Below are 18,736 nucleotides of genomic sequence, written 5' to 3' on the forward strand. Positions count from 1 at the left end.
TTTATTTGAGATGTTTATTGAGCACCCTTCTCAGATTAGAATGTACTTATGCCAGAAGATGGAGATGGATGGAGGTCAGAGGAATAAGAGAGGTGATGTGGACTCATGATCCCAGGAAGATGATGGGGTGCCCCTGGGCAGATGTTGAGTCATGTTGTCAGGTCACTCCCTTTTCAACTTGCTTTCCATCCTCCTGATTCCTCCAGGAGAAAGTCTTATTTTGGTGCAGGTGATAGCTCCAGTACTTAGGCTTATCTCTACTTTTTAAGAGAGAGGAGATATCTAGGCCTTTTGGAGGCAAATGTAGCTGGCTGGAATTTTAGAACATTTTTGTTTGTTCCCTTTGTACTAGAGTGGGGTCAGATTTGAGGGGACCTTGAAACCCAGGCCCCTCTTGGAATGCTCAGGTGGGAGCCATTACAAGTGCCAGAACAGAGGAATACCCTTAAGCTGCCTTTGGAGGCAGAGGACTAGAGTTAGGAGCTTCTTTCTGAGGTTCTTGTGGAAATTTGAGTGTGAAGTGGCTGACCTGGTCAAACAGTGGATGAGGAAGGTTAAGACACATCCTTCCACATGGCCCTCACATTGCCAGCTCTGGTCTTTCAGTGCTAAGTTCCCCCTTGGCGCCTGGCGAGATGGGCATATAACCCAGAAGGATCCTGAAGTCTGGTATGTTTTTTGCCTTTGCCATATTTCTACACTGGATGGTGTGTGTGTGTGTGTGTGTGTGTGTGTGTGTGTGTGTGTTTCAAGATTTTATTTATTCATGAGAGACACACCCAGAGAGAGAGGCAGAGACATAGGCAGAGGGAGAAGCAGGCCCCATGCAGGGAGCCCGATGTGGGACTTGATCCTGGGAATCCAGGATCACGCCCAGGGCCGAAGGCAGGTGCTCAACTGCTAAGCCACCCAGGCGTCCCAGGATGTGTTGTGTGTCTTTAGTAAATGGTGGCAGGGACAGAATGAACATGCAACTGAAATATAGTTAAGTTGGGTGGGTTGGTATCATTGTTGTTAGAGTGATGTGTTTCTTTACTATAGGAGGAAGGAATCACTAAGCCTGATGGCAGCACTTTAGAAACGTCTCACAGAGAAGCTGTGCTGGGTCTTGGGGCTTGGGAAAACTGTGGGTTTCCTCCAATAGGTCTGTACATCTTCTCCATTGGCAGGATTGCCCTGCCAAGCCAACTGGTCTCTGTTTTGTGTTTTAGACTTTTGTCACGTTTCGAAGGTGGTGGGAAGATGCCGGGCCTCCTTCCCTAGGTGGTGGTACAATGTCACTGATGGATCCTGCCAGCAGTTTGTGTATGGTGGCTGTGAAGGGAATAAAAATAATTACATGACCAAGGAGGAGTGTCTTAAGAAATGTGCTGGTGTCACAGGTAAGAAAATGGTCCCTGGGGAAAATGGAATGACTTAGAGACAGGTTTTTAACTGGAATGTGATGCCTTTTGCATTGTGCTCATTCTTCACGGCTGAACCTGGGGGATGTTTTTAAAAAGCAGAAGAAACAGGCACAATTTGAAGGTCGCCCACACAGTGGTTTCACAGTGGTATCCTCCCTCCTCTTCCCAGAAAAGAGAGTAGGCCACAAGCTGGAGCTGGGGGAGGGGTACATGACTGTTTCTTCTCGACTTCCTTTCTCCCACTGCTAAGTGCCAGTCCCCCACCAGACCTGGCAGAGGAGAGTCCTCACAGCCACTCAGATAGGCTGCCCTTCCTGCTTCTGGGCATTTGGCTTATTTTTACCTCCAGGACAAATGATTTGAGGAGCTCATCCACCCAGCCAAGGTGTGAGTCAAATTAAAACTAGAACATACTTTCTGGAATCTGTCCTCCCAGCCCTCACCTGTGAGGGATTCAGTGGAGTCAAGATAATGTTGACTTTGTGAATCTCATGGTTTATTTTATTTTTTTAAGATTTTATTTATTGGGATGCCTGGGTGGTTTACTGGTGAGCGCCTACCTTCACTCAGGGCGTGATCCTGGGGTTCCGGGATCGAGTCCCACATTGGGCTCCCTGTGAGGAGCCTGCTTCTCTCTTTGCCTGTGTCTCTGCCTCTTCATGTCTCTCATGAATAAATAAATAAATAAAATCTTAAAAAGATTTTATTTATTTGACACAGAGCAAGCACGTGAACACAAGCAGAGGGAGAAGGAGAAGCAGGTTGCTTGCTGAGCAAGAGCCCAATGCAGGGCTCCATCCCAGGGCCCCAGGATATTGACCTGAGCCGAAGACAGACGGTTAACTTACTGAGCCACACAGGCATCCTGAGAGCCTCAATGTTTAAATACGAACTTAAAAGCCGCACAAAAGTGTGCACTGGCTCTGAACTGAGCCCTGAGGGCCTCCTTGAGAGCTACACAGTGAGACGTTGTCCTTCCAAGTGTTCTAGAGACCCAAGAATTTGGCTAGCCAAAAAAGTTCATTGGTGACTTTCCCAACACTATTAGGTAGCTTTCTGCATCCTTTCTGGATGGCTTGGCATCCCTGTTCCAACTCTGGATTATGATTTACTGGTGTCGTGCGTGCTGACCGCATGCCGCCAGCCTGTGCACCCCAGTCCAGAGACAAGCCCTGAATCCCTGTTGGGTTTTGTGTCTCCTCACTTACTGGCTATAAACTCTCTTAGCTTTGAGTTCTATGGACACAAATCCAATATGCTTATTAAAGTTCTACATGAAAAAAAAAATAAAGTTCTACATAAAGAGGGGGAAACAACAGTCGTCTTGGCTGTGGCCCACGACGACAGGGCACCTTGGGGAACATTTTCTTGATCTCTGTGTGCCACTGCTCAGCAGACATTCAACAAGTATTTGGAGACCTCAGCTGGCTGGGTATTGTTTTGGGATCATACAGGCAAGTCCTTCACCTTTTGGGGGCAATTGGCAACCTTAGCAGATGGTGACTGAGGAAAATACCACCTACTGTATGTATCTGTTGTCAGCGATGATCCGGCATGGGGGCAGAAATTAAAGGGAAATATTTTTGCAACCTTTTCTGTCCTTTCCCAGTCAACTCACTTGTAGCAAAGGGACCTGCCTTTTTCTAGTTTCTCCTTATTTTTCAAGAAAATGGTTGAAATTTTAAGAACACAAGCAGTGAAGAGTGGGCATTCAGACAGGATGTTGCTACAAAGGGTCACGGGTTGTTGTGTTTTGCTGGGAGAAGGCAGACAGCTGTCTCCCTAGGGGTGGTCCAGAGTCTCCGGGCCCAGAAAGCTCATTTGTTGGCACCCGAGTGTGGCTCCACTGCATGTCTGTTGAAGCATTCTCTCATGAGTCTGTGAGGAGAGCTAGAACTGCCAGAGCAGCCAGGCACTGGAGTCTTTTGCCAGCATATTCTCTCCCAAGCAGGCAACCTATGTGGGAAGCCACATGATAATGAGGATGTCAGTTTATTAATTTGTAATGAGAACCAGCACTACCTAGGGGACCAGACACTTGGATCTCTGTGCCTGCTGTACCTTTAGTCCAGGTAGGCAGGCCTCTTAGCCGGGTTCCCAGAAGACTGCTTGATACAGAGAGGGGAGAAAAAAGGAGCTGGTTTGTGATAGCAATGTTTAATGGCACCAGGTTATGCCAGCCCCATGCCTCTGCACAGGGTCAGCAGGGAGGCAGGGGAGCTGGCTTCTTGTCCCTCCTGGACCCTGCCCATGCTTCCTTTTTTGTACTTCTTAACTGGCTAGCCTCTCCACCCTACCGTGTGTGTGTGTGTGTGTGTGTGTGAGAGATAAAATATGTAGACCATAAAATTCACCTATATCCCACACTTAGGTGGTATTCAGTACATTCGCACGACTTGCATACCTTTTTTAATTCATTAGGTGAGTAAATATAACTAAAGAGATTATTTGGCCCTAGAAGTCATTCTGTCTTTTTAAAGTCCTTTCATACATCTTTACTCTCATTACCAGTGAGTGATCTTAGAGTTTAACCCACAAGGGCAATCTTGGTTCCCTATTTCCAAGTTCTAGCCGGTTTGTGGTCCAGCATGTACATTGAAGGACCCACATAAAGGAGAAATGGGAGTCACCGTGAGAGGCACACAGGCCCAGGGCTGCTCAGGGTCCCTGCTTGTTTTGTTTCACCAGGTGTTCTTGAAGTGCACTTTCTCACTGTGTCATTTATCCCTTTGTAGAGAACACTGTTGATGATCTGGCCACCAGCAGGAATGGAGCAGAGTCCTCTGTCCCAAGTGGTAGGTTCTGAAAATAGCGTCGGATGGAATGAGGGCCACGTGGGCCATGAAAGTATAGTTGTAATTTGGGAGTAGTATAAGGGCTTCCACCTCCTGGTCTCTTTATTCCAAATTGTCAAACAGGGGCTCTGCTTCGGCTGCCAGCTTCTGGCTCCCCGCTGGCATCCTTACACTGGGGGAGTTCACATTGTCCAGCGGACAAGAGGGCCGAGGTAGTCTGCAGTGCTTCTGGGCTGGCCTCTGCTTCCTCCTAGGGGACAAGGGATTGTGGATATTGCTGTTGCCTGTGGCTCAGGCCCCTTCCTTCTCTCTGGGCTGGCCTCAGGTCCCCTGGCCTCTTCTGCTGTGCTGTCCTCACTGCCCCACCCCACCTCTCCTTGCCTGTTCTGTCTCCTTTGTTCTCTGTTCTCCATGCCGTCCCCCTCCCTGCACTGAGTCCTCTGTCTTCTGCTGCCCCCGCTTCTGTTCCCACTGCAGTCCTTGATCTCGAGCTTTGTGTTAGCTTGCTTTGTAGTGCTGACAGCAGCTGCCCCATTCCTCCTTTATGCTTAAAGGACTCTGCATGCATCAGGAGCCTGGGGTGAGTTGTCCAGATGCACTGGCAAGTCCAGCCCAGCTATCTGGAAGGCCATTGTCCAGGCAATGGGCTCTGCTGGGCAAGACCTGCTGTGGAGGGAGGGAATCTGCCCCTATTTCATTTGAGGACAGCCCCCCAGCCAGACAATGGCTGTGCACCGCTGATAGCAGCCATGGCTTTGGGCCTCTGGTTCTGGCATCTGTGCTCACGTGAGAGAGCATTTATTAGTTCAGTGGTTGGCTAGCTCATTAGTCACTTTCCAGTTCTGCTAGGCCCAGGGATCCTGTGTCCGTCCTGGTCACTGTTTATTCCCAAGCTGGCCTCCAAGGTTATCTGGAACCCTCAGGCCCTGGCTTGATATCTCTAGTTTCCATCCTGTTTTAGAAGAGTGAATCCTCACTATGTCAGAGAGTGAACAAGACTATCTTCCTCATCACCCCAGAACTGTGGCTGGGATTAGTTTCTGTAATAACCCCTGAGGTGACAGGCAGGCCACCTCACCCAGTGTTCATTCCAGTGTGTGTGATAGAGCCCTTTAGGACTGGGAGGTAACAAACCTACCCATGGAGGGGACTCCAGTCCCAGGTGCCAGGGTGTCTGTGTTCCCTCAGTGGGCCCTATTCATCTCCGCCCCAGCCAGGCTACATGGACTGTGTCCATTCCAGCCTCCCTGACTTGGATGTTTGTGTTTTAGTTTCCAGAAGGCAGGATTCTGATGACCTTTCCAGTGATATTTTCGACTTCGAAGGTATAACTTTTAAAAAATATTTATATATGGGAAAAACATGTTTCTTACTTACTTGGGAATTTAGACACCCTTGAGTATTTCCACTAAGGAAGTTGTAGAGCAGAGCTTCCTGACCTTTCCCAGGTGATAGAACTCCCAGGGATGTCCCAGGGCAGCAGGGAGTGGATGTGCCACAGAGGCAGCAGGGAGGCTTTACTTTGGAGAGGCAGTATACTGTGTAGGCTCTGCTCTCACCAGCTGTATGGCTGTGGGCCGGTTGCTGGAGCTCTGCCTGCCAGGTACAAAGTGAGGGGCCTACGACAGAACTCTTAAGAGACCAAGTTAATACATGTAAAGTGCCTAGAGCAGAGCCTGACGTAGAGTGATCTCCTTCCCAATGGGGTCTGGCTGTAAAGAGGAAGATACTCAAAAACCTGGAGGAGTGTCAGGTGGGCCCGACTGACCACATCTATAATTTACAAGTTCCTTTAGCAGAGAGCTGTTTCTCCATTAGCTGGCAGCAGTATGACTACTTGGGAACATTCCAGCTCCATTTCACGTCTGGGCCCTGCTAATTTGTACTCCGTGGCTTGTGTCGCTCCCAGAGTACTGCACTGCCAAAGCAGTCACTGGGCCTTGCCGTGCGTCCTTCCCACGCTGGTACTTTGATGTGGAGAAGAACTCTTGTGACAACTTCATCTACGGAGGGTGCCGGGGCAATAAAAACAGCTATCTCTCCAAGGAGGAGTGCATGCACCGCTGCTTTGGTGAGCCCGCCTGATTCCTAAATGCAAGAAACTGTGGTGGGTGGATGAGGCCTCTTGAGAGGACTCCGTTCCATTTCCCCACCTCTAAAATGAAGGCCTTGGCAGTGCTATCATTTGGACTCTACCACTCTCTGGCTCCCTTGTGGGGATGAGGTGTGATTTGGGCTTGGCTGTTGCACAGGTGTGCCCTAGGTCCCCACCAGAGTGGCAAGGCCTTAGAACCCTCAGAAGAGCTGGAAGATGTTCAGAAAGAGCCTCCTGTGAACACCTCGTTGGTGGCAGCTCTGGAGGGCAGGGAGGGGGACTGTGAGCTGACCTGAGGGTTGTATATTCTTTTTCAGGCAAGCAGTTGTACTCTGTTCTACCCCATGGCACTAAAGGTAAGAGGCCTCTGGCCCTCCTCCACCTGCCTTCCCTGACTAAGCTCAGCTGCGTTTTTGCAGGCTTATGTTGTCTCTGACACATAATCCTTCACTATAAACATCTTTTCGGTTGAAAATCCTGTTTTTGCACGAGAATGGTCAGGCAGCTTGGAACATATGGTAAATGTTTGTCCCACCATGCAGTATAATAGGGGCTGGAGGGAAGCGATCTCCACCCAGGCAGCGCTGGGGTGACTGGAGGACGAGCTCTACTGTTAGGCTTGTGGGGTCTGCTGCACACAGACCTGAGACTGGCTCAAGATTTATTTTTTTTTTAAGTTTTTAAAAAATGTTTATTTATTTATCACACACACACACACACACACAGAGGTAGAGAGGTAGAGACACAGGCAGAGGGAAAAGCCAGGCTCCATGCAGGGTGCCCGATGTGGGACTCTATCCAGGGTCTCCAGGATCATGCCGTGGGCTGAAGGCAGCGCCAAACCACTGAGCCACCTGGACTGCCACTGGCTCAAGGTTTAGAGGGAACTTCTGTGCTGTGGGTTGGTCCTGGGTGACAGGAAGTTGGAGAGCCCTTGCTGTGTGTGGGCAGAGTGAGGCAGGGCCAGTGCTGTTGTCCCCAAGCAGTCTGGTCTGACAAGAGGTCTCCTCTCGCTTTTGTTTCTGATTCTGACCTTGAGTCATGGATGATAGTGTTTGCACAAAAGACCGGCCATACTGGTTTGGCCTCTTTCCACCTATTTCCCTATTCAGAAGCCCAGACCTGGCTTGCGTGACTGCTCTATTTTAGAGGAGGAGCGAAGCTAGAATCTAGTTTGCCAGGCCTGGCGCAGAAAGCATCCTCGTTCTGGAGGGCGGGGGTAGGGAAAGAACTGCTCCTGTCAATTCTGTAGCCAAACGGGGCAAGGAGCCAAGTAGCTGCTGCAGGAGGCCACATTCTTTAGGTGGAACCCACCCACCTGATGGAAAGCATCTTAGCTGACCAGTGAGATCGTAGTGGGGCAATCACTGTTAAATTTACCTGGGCAATTAAGAGCATGAGGGTCCCCTCCCGACACCGCTGCGAACACACCCTTGCCTCCTCCCTTACTTCATTCTGCAGGTGGCGGCCACCCTGGCTACTGCAGGGCAGCATCTTCTCTGGCTGGTCAGTGTGCTGTGTGAACACAAAACCTTGGGGTTTTATGTTTACGCAAGAACCAGGGGTGTGTACTTTTTACGTCCTGGTACACATTTTGTGGCTTGGGATTCCTGCACAGTTTGCCCGAGAGGTGGAAATAGAGTTGAAGTGGGATTTTTTTTGTTGTTCCAAAAGTGAACACAGATAGCCACTCGGTGCACATACTGCAGTGCCTCCTTTTCTTAGTCACCTGCTTCTCAAGACCATAGGGACTCCTTGATGACTTCCCGGTGGGCAGTGCCCCTTCTCTAGACGCTCCCAGCCTGGGGTCGGGCTGCCAGTGCTCGCCCCCGCGCCAGCCGGGGTACTCCTCGTCCTGCAGGTTCTGAGGCCCTTCTCTCCTCCCCAGTGGTGGTCCTGGTGGGGCTGTTCTTGATGGTCCTCATCGTCTTGCTGGGGGCCTCCGTGGTCTGCCTAATCAGGGTGGCGCGGAGGAGCCAGGAGCGCACCCTCCGCACCGTCTGGAGCTCTGGGGACGACAAGGAGCAGCTGGTGAAGAACACCTACGTCCTGTGAAGGCCCTGCCAGCCAGACGTCACCCTTCCTCAGGACTCCCTGTTGACGAAGAGAACCTGGGAAGGGAGGGGACACAAGTGTCGAATGTGTGTGTGCTTTTTAAAATAGAGTGATTGGATTGTATTTGTGCGATCATTAGGGCTCTGGGTCTGTTTGTTACTCCAGAAGGTAAGAGGGCTGCTTCCTGCTCTCCCGGCTGGGTCTGCCTTGGGACCCTCTTGGAGGAGGGCTCTGCCCCAGACCAGAGTCAGCTACTCTTCGGTTTAGTTCTTCACTCCAGGTATTGGTTTTCTTTGCTTACATTGAATCCTGTAGCATCCATTCCCATTACAAAAGTAATGTAATAGTTTCCTTTGTTTGATTTGTGGTTTTGTTGTTTGTTTTTTAAATAAGTGGAAACAAAAGTTTTTTTTATTAGGATTCTGAAAGGAAGAGAAAAAATGTACAAGTTTAATAAAAAGAGCCTTCCCTTTAAAATAAATTTCAGCAAGTGCTTGCTTTCTTTATGGGATTGCTGATTTAAACTCTGCCAAAATTAACACACAACACTATGTGAGATGTCCCATTGTAGAAAAAAATCTCATCTTTCAGATCTTTTTGAATGAATATCTTACATTGCAACTGAGTGCCCGTAAATAAATTTTCACCAAACAACACTTAGCCTTACCACCTTCAGGAATCTCTGGCATTTCCTTCTTCTATGTCACGTTTGATAAATTCTAGCCATATCCCACTGAATTGGTTTTTGCTTTGTTGCTGTTGTTTACTTATTTAATTTTTTAAAAAAAGATTTATTCATTCATGGGAGACATAGGTAGAGGGAGGAGCAGTTTCCCTGTGGGTAGTCTGGCACAGGGCTCAATCCCAGGACCCTGAGATCATGACCTGAGCTGAAGGCAGCCATTTAACTGACTGAGCCAGCCAGGCACCCCTGTTGTTTAAATAATGACCAATGTGGACTAATCCATACCTTGAAACACTGCCTTTGAGGGTGCAGGAGGATTGGAGTGAGGATGCATCCTGTCCAGGGGAAGACCGAGAACTTCCTGAGATTGGGGTGGCAAAATGACCAGTCATTTTGGCATCTGTGACTGTCCTCTCTCCCCTCTCCCCGCAGTTCTGCAGTCTTCCTCAGGTCTCCCACCTGCCTCTTCAGTGAAATGGGGACAGGGTACCTCCTGGCTGAATTTGGCCTCCAGGCTTGGCTGCAATTCTGCCTACCTGTGGGTGTTTCCTTCCTGTCTCTAGACTCTGGAAGCCCTTCTTTTCTTTCTCCCCATTGTCCAAACATGTAGTCCTGAACATGGAACAGCATTGGGGGAACCCATGGGATCAGCCAGGCAGCCTGGGGCCTCCACTAGCATAGGTGGGGAAGCTGGCAAGGCCTCCATCCCTTCACCCTTCCTAGAAAACCCCTCAGGCCAGAAAGATCACATTTTGTATATTGGGGAAGAGACATGCATCCCAATCCCATAGGGCTTAGAAAACTATTCCAGAGGCAAGTTGGACAAATACCTCATGTCCTCCTTTGCAGCCTTCCTCATTTATGGGAGACATTGCTCAGGGATTCTGGCCCTCCCTGCCAAGCCTTCTAGGCAACCTGGCAATCTGGCCTCAGAGACGATGGTGAGCAGATGAAAGCTGCCTGCTATATCCCAGATAGATCAAGACCCAGTTCTGCGAGAGCCTTTGGTCCAGAAAAAGGCACCAGGAAGAGACTCTCCACCCACCATTCCAGGTGTGCAGCAGTGAGCGGATCACTCAGCTCCTTTGAATGTCCCATTTCCTCACCTGTACTCTGGGTGAGCATGAGGGTTATGTGAGATCATAGGTACTGGGTCGACCAAGGGAGGTGCTCAGCAAGGGAACCTCCTTCAGGGGCTGGTGTCCACCTGTGCGTACTTGTCTGTCAGTAGCTGGCAGCTCTCCTTTGTACCCTCATGTGGGACCCTATGTGGGACTTCAGGCCTAGTGATGCCTCTGGCTGAGCAGGGGGCCTTTCTCTACCTACTCAAGAGTTCTTTCTCCATAACTTAATGTGAAAAAAAAAAAGTGGATTTTATTTTCATTTTTAAAGATTTTAAGTCCTCTCTATACCCAGTGTGGGACTTGAACTCACGACCCCAAGATCAAGAGTCGCAAGCTTCACTGACTGAACCAATGAAGTGCCCCTGTGCTGGGATTTTAAAAGAAATGGTTGGGAATCACTTTAATTTTGCAGTAGGAAGATCAAGTGAATTCTCTTAACACCATCAAGGCCATTTGAACTTTAGGTTTCTCATATAGTGTACCTTTGTGTTTCCGGTGCAGAAGTCAGGCTGACTCCCTTCTGCCAAAATGTGTCCCACTTGTCTCATGGTTTGGGAGGCCCCGTGGCCTGCTGGCTCCTGGCTGACCGACTGACTGCCTTGGACCTTTGGACCCTGCCTGCCATTGGTGTCTCACTGTGTGCGATGCTTTTCCAGGCTGTGGTGCTGCCATTCATGTCTGGCCAGCCAGCTCCTCCCTCGCCACTGTGGCCCTTGAAACTAAACTGCCTGTTTGGGACTTTCTGAACCATTTATGGGCTAACAGTGGTGCTCCTTTGGAAAAGCTGCCCAATAGTGGGCCAGTAGCCAAGGTATTCAGTGGCCATTTCACAGCCTTTGTCATCCTCAGGCTGCTCATATCATGTAGAGGTGGAGTGGGCTTTTAAAAAGTCAATTCAACAAAGACCTGTCATTGTCCCCTCCACACGCTTCAGTAAAGAGTTTGTTCAGGGGACATGCCTGTCCCTAGAAAGGGGTTATTTCTAGGCCATCTCCTGGGTAATGGTCAGGTCAAAGGGGTTGGGAGCTACATTAGGCTATTTTGAAAATTTGGGATTCTTTCTTCCTCATTCCTGTGTGATGCATCTTTCTCCCCTCTAGTGTCAAGCCCAGGCCCACCTAATTGGTGTACCCTCTGGGTGGCAGGCTGACCGGAAGGGGCCTCAGGGATTTTGAAGAGTCTGCCTGGATTCTTCCTTGGGCTGGTACTGGTCCTACATTATGAAGATAGTGATTACTGGGTTGTTGAGTGCCCTGCTTGCCAAGTCTCCCTGCAGTGATCCATATGGTGTCTGTAACTATGAACATTCACATGTGACCCTCCCAAACAGAAGGTCTGGGTGTGAGTAGGTGATAGAAGAGGTGCAGCTGTACCTGCTGGGATGGGACACCCTCGGGGAAGGAACACTTCAGATCCTGGACAGTAGGAGGTGCCACTAGGGCTCCGTCGTTTAAATCTAGCACTACAACCTGCCAATCCCCTAGTGCCCTGAGCCCTGCACCTGGCAGTGTGGCCTGTCAACATGGTCAGTCCCAGACAATTCTGCTGTGCCCGGTGCCATCAGTGGCAGCTCCTCAATGCAGGCCCTACCCTAGACATTTACAAACACATGGACCTGCACAGCCTTGTTCCAGTCTATGATAAAACTTGCACAGCCTTGTTCCAGTGTGTATGATAAAAATTACACTTCTGAAGCCCAAGCAACCCCAAGCTATGCCATAGATGGTAGTTGAGGCTGCAACTATTCAGTGGCACTGCCCATGTGGTGGTCCAAGACCAGCTTGACAAATCCTGAACTGCAGTGCCCTGTGCCCCAGTATTCTGTGTGCTTGCAGGTGGAAAAGAATGAGCCACAGTGTCTCCCCATTGGGCATGAGGGTTGCTTTGGGGCCTTGTAATTATTGGTAATGATACCGAAGAGCCACAGGTCAGCCTGAAGTCCCTTGTGTGGGTCCTAATGGATTATAGACTAGTCTTAGACTACATCCTGGCTGTCTGCAGGATGGCTGCTCCTACACAGCTGGAAAGCTCCAGGACCCTGGCCGGCAGGTTGGTGTCTTAGCAGGACTCACTGCTCCTTGGAGTCCTGTTCCTGGGTCACTTTAATTAAATGCTGTCTGAGAGGAATTGAATGAATTCGCTCTCAAGCTCTGTTAGATTTATCAGAGTGGCATTCTTGTGTGAAAATTCACCGGGGAGGAAGGAGGGCTGGATTGTTGGCAGAGACAGTCATCCAGGGGGGTCTGTCTCATGCTATCAGGCATCTTGGGTGCGCCAAAAATACGTGACCCTGACCACTGCTTACCTCGGCAGTCTCTCAGGGTTGGTTGTATTTTTTTTTTTTTTTTAAGATTTTATTTACTCATGAGAGACACAGAGGCAGAGACACAGGCAGAGGGAGAAGCAGGCCCCATACAGGGAGCCTGATGAAGGACTCAATCCCGGAACTCCAGGATCACACCTGGGCAGAAGGCAGGTACTAAACCGCTGAGCCACCCGGGCTGCCCTCAGGGTTGGGTTTGCAGCGAGCGCCTAGAGGGATGAGAGAGTGGCTCCCTGTAGGACAAAGCAGGCTTGCCTGCTTCTTACTATAAAGTGCCAGGTCCCCGGAGCTCATGTCCTGCTCCTGTGATACAACCCATTGCCCCCATGGGGCAGAGGGAACCAACACCTGCTGATGCTTAAGCTGCTTGCTGGGAGTAAGAAAGCTCTGCCTCTGACCCAGGAATCTCAAGGCCTCTGCCAGCATTTTGGAAACAGTTACCAGCTAACTTGTTAACTTGCAAATAGAGTGAAATAAAATCCCAGACACAACAGTCAGTTGGGTGGTGGCCAAGTTTGGCTTTCTGTAGCCGGGCCGTCAGCCCCTTAGCATGCCCCCAAAGGGGGGCCCATCAAGAAGTAATGATCAAGTTCCAGAATGCCCAGGGCCAGTGCCACACTTTAGTCTTGGGACAGAGGAAGCTGAGTCCCTACGTACTGCGCACTTAAAGTCATCCATCTCCTGGGATGTGGTTAAGTTCAAAGAAAACGTTTTGGTATAGGGATTATGATGTTTATAGGACCAGGGTGCTCTGTTCAGGTAAACTTCAGGACAGAGATGAAAGTAGGCCTTGCAGCAGTGCTTTTTCCTCATGTGTAGGGGTGCAGGATGCCCGTGGAAGGCTGTGCCCCAGCCACCCACTCCTTGGTCCTACCCCATCTTGGCTTCCCTAGCCACTGAAGCTGGCATCCAGCAATCTCCTCCTAAATTGCAGAGATTAAGTAAAAACTTCAGGGTTGGAGTGACCCTCCAAAGAATGTCTGCTGGTGAGACGTTAGAGAAAGAGAAAGCCAGTCTAGTAGTGAATGGCAGTATTGCAGGCCAGTTGGGAACACAAGTCCCTTCTTCCTACAAAGAAGGCGTTGCTTAGGACCAAGTCAATGAGGAAGCAAGCAGAGGAGGGCAGAGGCATTACCGGTCAGGGGCAGGCAGGGCCTGGGGAGGGACAGAAGCTCTTGTCCCTGCACCTGGTGGCACCTAGATGAGTACTGAACAGCAGGGGGTGTTTTCTGAAGAGCAGAAGGCTGGACATACTCGCCTTAGGCCCTCACACCATCTTCCCATTAAGCATCTGGGTTCACCTTCCCAGCTCTAATCTGGCCTCCATTTGTTTTTTGTTTTTTTAGATTTTATTTATTCACGAGAGACACACAGAGTGAGAGGAGGGAGCAGGGAGCCCAATGTGGGACTCGACCTCCGGTCGCCAGGATCATGCCCTGGGCCAAAGGCAGCACTAAACCACTGAGCCACCCAGGCTGCCCTCGCCTCCGTTTGTAAGTCTTCTGGGTTAGAACAAGAGAATGGGTGTATATTCACTGCCCCCAATGGGGAGTAGTGACACACAGGCTCCCGTGTCCATATCCCCTTCTTCCTTTCAGTAAAGTCCCCAGGTTTTCTCTAGGTACACAGCTGCCCAGCAAGGTGCTGTAATTTCCTAGTCTCTTCAGCAGAGGGACGTGCTGCTTCCAGGTGGGGTCCTTAATAGGAACTAGTGTGCCCTCTACTCGCCCTTTCCCTTCCCAAGAATCCAGCTCCCCTGTATGTTCACAGGCAACACCCAGGAAGGATGCAGAGCAACCAGAGTTAGGAGCCCAGGTCCCTGGGTGATTTTATGGGAGAAAAAGTGAAGCTATGTTGTTAATCCTCTTTCTGGCCTAACAGCAGCCACCTCCTAACTAATACAGGAGTGAATAGAGGGGAATTTGGAGCATCAGGCGTGCTCTTCTCCAGACCCCCTCACCCTTTCCACAATCTTAGCAAAGTAGTAAAGAGCTACTTCATCTTGGGTCTGGAAGGTCTCCCACTACCGCTCTGCGATCTACTAGCCCAGTGTCCTTGGGCACGAAACCTTCTTTTTGAAACTCAACTGCCTCATACAGAACATGGGATCCTACTGCCAGCTTCACAAGTAATCATATGAGGTTGTGCTTGTGAATATGAATAATAAAACTAACATTTACTGAGTATCTATTTACCTTGTGCCAGGCAGGCTCCAGACACAACCCTCACCTTATGAGTGGAAGTCTTCCATTTTACAGAGGACAAAACTGAGGTATAGGGTGGCTGACTTATTTATTCATAGAGCAGTAAGAAGTAGAGGGAGGATTCCAGTGAGCACCTGACTCTCCACACCCCAAACTCTTAGGCACTCTGTGCCTGCTGTAACCTGCCATGACGTTAGCAGAGTGCCTGGTATCAGGTAACCTCACTATTTCACCAGATGTTAGTGAGCACCAAATTCCAAGTCCTGCTGTTCTGGATGCTGAGCAAAAAAAAAGTCCCTAACCCTCAGGGAATTTGTTTTGCCTGGAAAAACACGTTTTCTCATATCCTGCATCCAGTTGTGCATAAAGCCAGTCATCATTCACCACCTCTTTTCACTCGGAGTAAGGATCGAAGGTCTCCGATGTACAAGCCCCCTGCTCCACCCCCACCATCCCTCCCTCTTCATCTCCTATGTCTTCCCCTCCATTCTCACCACCACTCTGAAGCCCTTGTAGTTCATCACTCAGGTACATTCCTGCCTCAGGATCTTTTGCAGTTGCTATTCCCACTGCCTAGAACACTACCTCCCTGTGTTTGCATGGCTTATCTCCTCATCTTCAGATCTTTATTCAAAAAAGACTTGAGTGAAGCTTTCCTTGGCAACTAAAATCCAACCTCTCGGGCAGCCCCAGTGGCTCAGTGGTTTAGCGTCTCCTTCAGCCCAGGGTGTGATCCTGGAGAACCGGATCGAGTCCCACGTCAGGCTCCCTGCATGGAGCCTGCTTCTCCTTCTGCCTGTGTCTCTCCCTCTCTCTCATGAATAAATCTATCTTAAAAAAAATAAAATCCAGCCTCTCCCCAACATACCATGTAGTTATTACCTAGCCCCCTTTCTTGCTCTCTCCTTAGTGCATATTGCTTTTTAAAATACAGCCTTTATTGAGGCATAAGTTACATAAAACTTACCCATTTCATTTTTTTTTTTTTTTAATTTTTATTTACTTACGATAGTCACAGAGACAGAGAGAGAGAGAGAGGCAGAGACACAGGCAGAGGGAGAAGCAGGCTCCATGCACCGGGAGCCCGATGTGGGATTCGATCCCGGGTCTCCAGGATCGTGCCCTAGGCCAAAGGCAGGCGCCAAACCGCTGCGCCACCCAGGGATCCCAACTTACCCATTTCAAATGTACAGTTTAGGGGTTGTTAATTTTTTTAAAGATTTATTTTCAGAGAGAGCGAGCCTGGGGGGAGAGGGAGAGATAATCTTAAGTAGGCTCTGCGCTCAGTGAAGACATAGGGCTTGGTCCCACGACACTGAGTTCACAACCTGGGCTGAAACCAGGAGTGGGATGCTTAACCAATTGTGCCATCCAGGCGCCCCCAATTTTTTAAAAAATTTTATTTATTTATTTATTTATTTATTTATTTATTTATTTATTTGAGACACAGAGAGAAGGGCAGAGACACTGGCAGAGGGAGAAGCAGGCTCCATGCAGGGAACCTGATGTGGGATTTGATCCCAGGACTCCAGGATCATACCCGGGGCTGAAGGCAGGCTCCAAACTGCTGAGCCACCCAGGGATCCCGTGCCCAGTTTTTAATAATTTTACCAAGTGGTGCAGTTATCACCATACATCAGTTTTCGGATGTATTTTCATCCTCTACAATTAGTTAATCCCCATTCCCCACGCAGTTCCCAGCAACCCCCCACTTGCTGTCTCAATAACCCTTCTCTGAACACTAAAGGCAAACACTCCTACAGTATGGACTCCTTGGTGTCTGGCTTCGTTCACCTCGCAGAATGTTTTTGAGGCTCAGGCACGATGCAGTCTACGTCAGTTCATTTCCTTTTTATGGCGGAGTAGTGTCCCGCCACGTAGATATTCACATTTTGTCTCTCCGTTTACCAACTGACCAGACACCTTAGTTTCCTGTTGTTTTCTAACATTCCGTACACTTGTTTCCCCCACTAGAGAGCTAATCCCGTGAGGCTGGGATGTTTGCTGGTTTAGTTAACCTTTGTATCCGCAGCACCTGAACCGTCCTGGGCACCTAGTAGGTACTCAACAAACATAAGCTGAAGGAATGGACCATAAAGATAACATTTTATTGTCTTTAAGGGCTAAGCTGGTCATCAAGCAGGGGAAAGAGGTGAAAGCGATAGGCCGTGTGGAGCCAGCACCCAGGGGAGGCCTCTCCCAGGAATGCACTTTGGACCAGAGACCGGAGTACACATGGTCATCATCATCCCCAGGCGTCAGCCATGAATGACTCCTGCCTGGACGGCAGCCCAGCTGCTGGTGGCAGAGCTGTGTGGCAGAGGGACTCGCGAAGGACACTTAGCCTCACAGCAATGGGAGCAAGTGGCTCGGGGCTCCCCCTCCCCCACAGCCTGCCTGGCTCAGGCCAGCATGGGGAGGGCAGGCGGGGCTCACAGCTACCCCTGGGACTGAGCACCCTCCAGGGAGAGCCCCAGGGGCCAGAGCCCTGGACCCGAGTCTGGCTGTGGATCCCAGTTCTAGGCATTCACACTACATTTGCCCCCCACTGTCTTACTTACTTGTCCCTCAGTTTTCTCATCTGTAAAATAGGGGTAGTAATGATACCTACCTTCTGATTAAAAAACCCCAAGCCTTCCCTTGCCAGGCATGGCTCTAGAAAATTAATTCATTACGACAACCCCATATGGTACCTGCCGTGTACAGATGAAGAAACGGAGGCACCGAGAGGCTAAGTCTTTCCTGAGCTCACCTTGCTACTAAGTGACACGGTCCTCAAATTTAGGAGGACCAGCTCCTGCTCTTTGCCCCTTCAGGGGTTGTGAAGGTGAGTTACTGTGCGAGCAGCCCTTGGAACAGTGCCTGGCCGACAGTGAGTACAGTGTCAGCATGATGACGGCACGGGGCACGGGGCACGGGGCACAGGGCGGGACCCTCCCTCTCGGTTCTTCCAAAGCAGGCATCAGAGCCTCTTGGGGGGAGCAGGTGACAGCTGCAGCCCTCTCCCCAGAAGTCTACAGCTGCCCACACAGTTCCCCCTCCCTTGCCAAGGCTGGGGGTGGTGGTGGTGGTGGTGGTGGTGGAAACTTAGCCCTTAACTGTCCACCCCCCCACCCCCGTTTCCCACAGAAGTTGGGTGGTGCTGGGGAGGGGCTGTGAGTCAGGCTAAGGAATCTGGACAAGGTGGGGTGGGGCTCCCCAGAAGTCCCTGGGCGGGCAGTTCCCACTGCTCCTCCCCACGGCCTGCCCCCTGCCCTCGGGCACTACCCAGGCCCCCGGCGGCCTCCCCACAGACCTCGTCTCACCACCATGGAGTTCGACCTGACCGCAGGTGCGCTCCTGGGAAGACGGGCATCCGAGGTGCAGGGGGCCGGCTGCACCCCAGAAACCTCCTCCAGGGGCGCATCCCGCCCACCGCACCCGCACCCGCACCAACCCGCCCGACTTCTCTCCACAGCCCTGGACTCCAAGAAGCCCCACGGGACAGGCCAGGAGGGAGACCACAAACACAGCGCCCCCAAAGCTCAGGGCGCGTCGGCGGATAAACCGAGGGTAAGTCCCCCCTGGGGCGGGGCGGCTGCCCGGGGCCGGGCCGGGGTCCTGGCCTCACCGCCGCGCCTCCACCTGGCAGGGCCACGGCCACCGCAGCTCCTCGGACTCCAGCAGCAGCAGCGGCAGCTCCTGCTGCTCCGACCATGAAGGGAAGGTAGGAGCCCCCCGCCCCCCAGCAGGCGCCCCGGGGAGGGCACAGGCCCGGCCCGGCCTCCCCGGCCCAACCGCGCTGTCCTCTCCCCCGCCCGCGGCCCCGCAGCCTCGCGCCGCCGCCCCGGGGCAGCACGGAAGGTCGCCGGGCCAGGCGGAGAAGCGCAAGGTGAAGAAGAAGAAGGAGAAGAAGGAGAAGGGGAAGGCGAAGGAGGAGGCGCCCCACTGAAGGGCCTGGGCGGGGCTCAATAAACCTCTCCCCCCTCTCCTCCGGTCCCGGTCGCCTCCCGGTCGCCCCCCGGTCGCCCCCCGGTCGCCAGGTGGTGCGCGCGCCCCGCCCCCCGCCG

The 18,736-nt window shown here is 51.1% G+C and overlaps 2 protein-coding genes across 4 annotated transcripts in view; both read left to right on the top strand.

Annotated features, from left to right (window-relative positions):
* Positions 1–8,832, top strand: part of SPINT2 (serine peptidase inhibitor, Kunitz type 2) — a 28,796-nt gene extending 19,964 nt beyond the window's left edge. Inside the window, exons 2-8 of one of the 3 annotated variants that reach the window (XM_072751637.1) lie at positions 1,212–1,382; positions 4,142–4,201; positions 5,473–5,526; positions 6,111–6,272; positions 6,614–6,652; positions 7,758–7,802; positions 8,185–8,832. In XM_072751637.1, the coding sequence (XP_072607738.1) occupies positions 1,212–1,382; positions 4,142–4,201; positions 5,473–5,526; positions 6,111–6,272; positions 6,614–6,652; positions 7,758–7,802; positions 8,185–8,351 (698 nt within the window). In that variant the 3' untranslated portion in view covers positions 8,352–8,832. Of the gene's footprint in view, positions 1–1,211; positions 1,383–4,141; positions 4,202–5,472; positions 5,527–6,110; positions 6,273–6,613; positions 6,653–7,757; positions 7,803–8,157 lie in introns of all 3 variants that reach the window. The other 2 variants (XM_072751647.1, XM_026010125.2) reach the window with 2 other exon arrangements.
* A 9,030-nt stretch (positions 8,833–17,862) lies between these two features.
* C1H19orf33 (chromosome 1 C19orf33 homolog) lies at positions 17,863–18,657 on the top strand. Its single transcript, XM_026010124.2, has 4 exons — positions 17,863–18,018; positions 18,145–18,239; positions 18,319–18,393; positions 18,499–18,657. The coding sequence occupies exons 1-4, from the start codon at positions 17,997–17,999 to the stop codon at positions 18,616–18,618; spliced, it is 312 nt and encodes a 103-aa protein (XP_025865909.2). The 5' UTR covers positions 17,863–17,996; the 3' UTR covers positions 18,619–18,657.
* Positions 18,658–18,736: the final 79 nt, after the last annotated feature.

The sequence above is a fragment of the Vulpes vulpes genome, chromosome 1, assembly GCF_048418805.1.
Source record: "Vulpes vulpes isolate BD-2025 chromosome 1, VulVul3, whole genome shotgun sequence".
Classification (NCBI taxonomy): domain Eukaryota; kingdom Metazoa; phylum Chordata; class Mammalia; order Carnivora; family Canidae; genus Vulpes; species Vulpes vulpes.

What these genes read in the sequence shown, in the direction of transcription:
- C1H19orf33 (XM_026010124.2), top strand. Translation starts at nt 17,997, where the DNA reads ATGGAGTTCGACCTGACCGCAG. An exon ending in GGAGTTCGACCTGACCGCAG is followed by an intron (nt 18,019 to 18,144) that starts GTGCGCTCCTGG and finishes TTCTCTCCACAG; the next exon opens with CCCTGGACTCCAAGAAGCCC. An exon ending in CGTCGGCGGATAAACCGAGG is followed by an intron (nt 18,240 to 18,318) that starts GTAAGTCCCCCC and finishes TCCACCTGGCAG; the next exon opens with GGCCACGGCCACCGCAGCTC.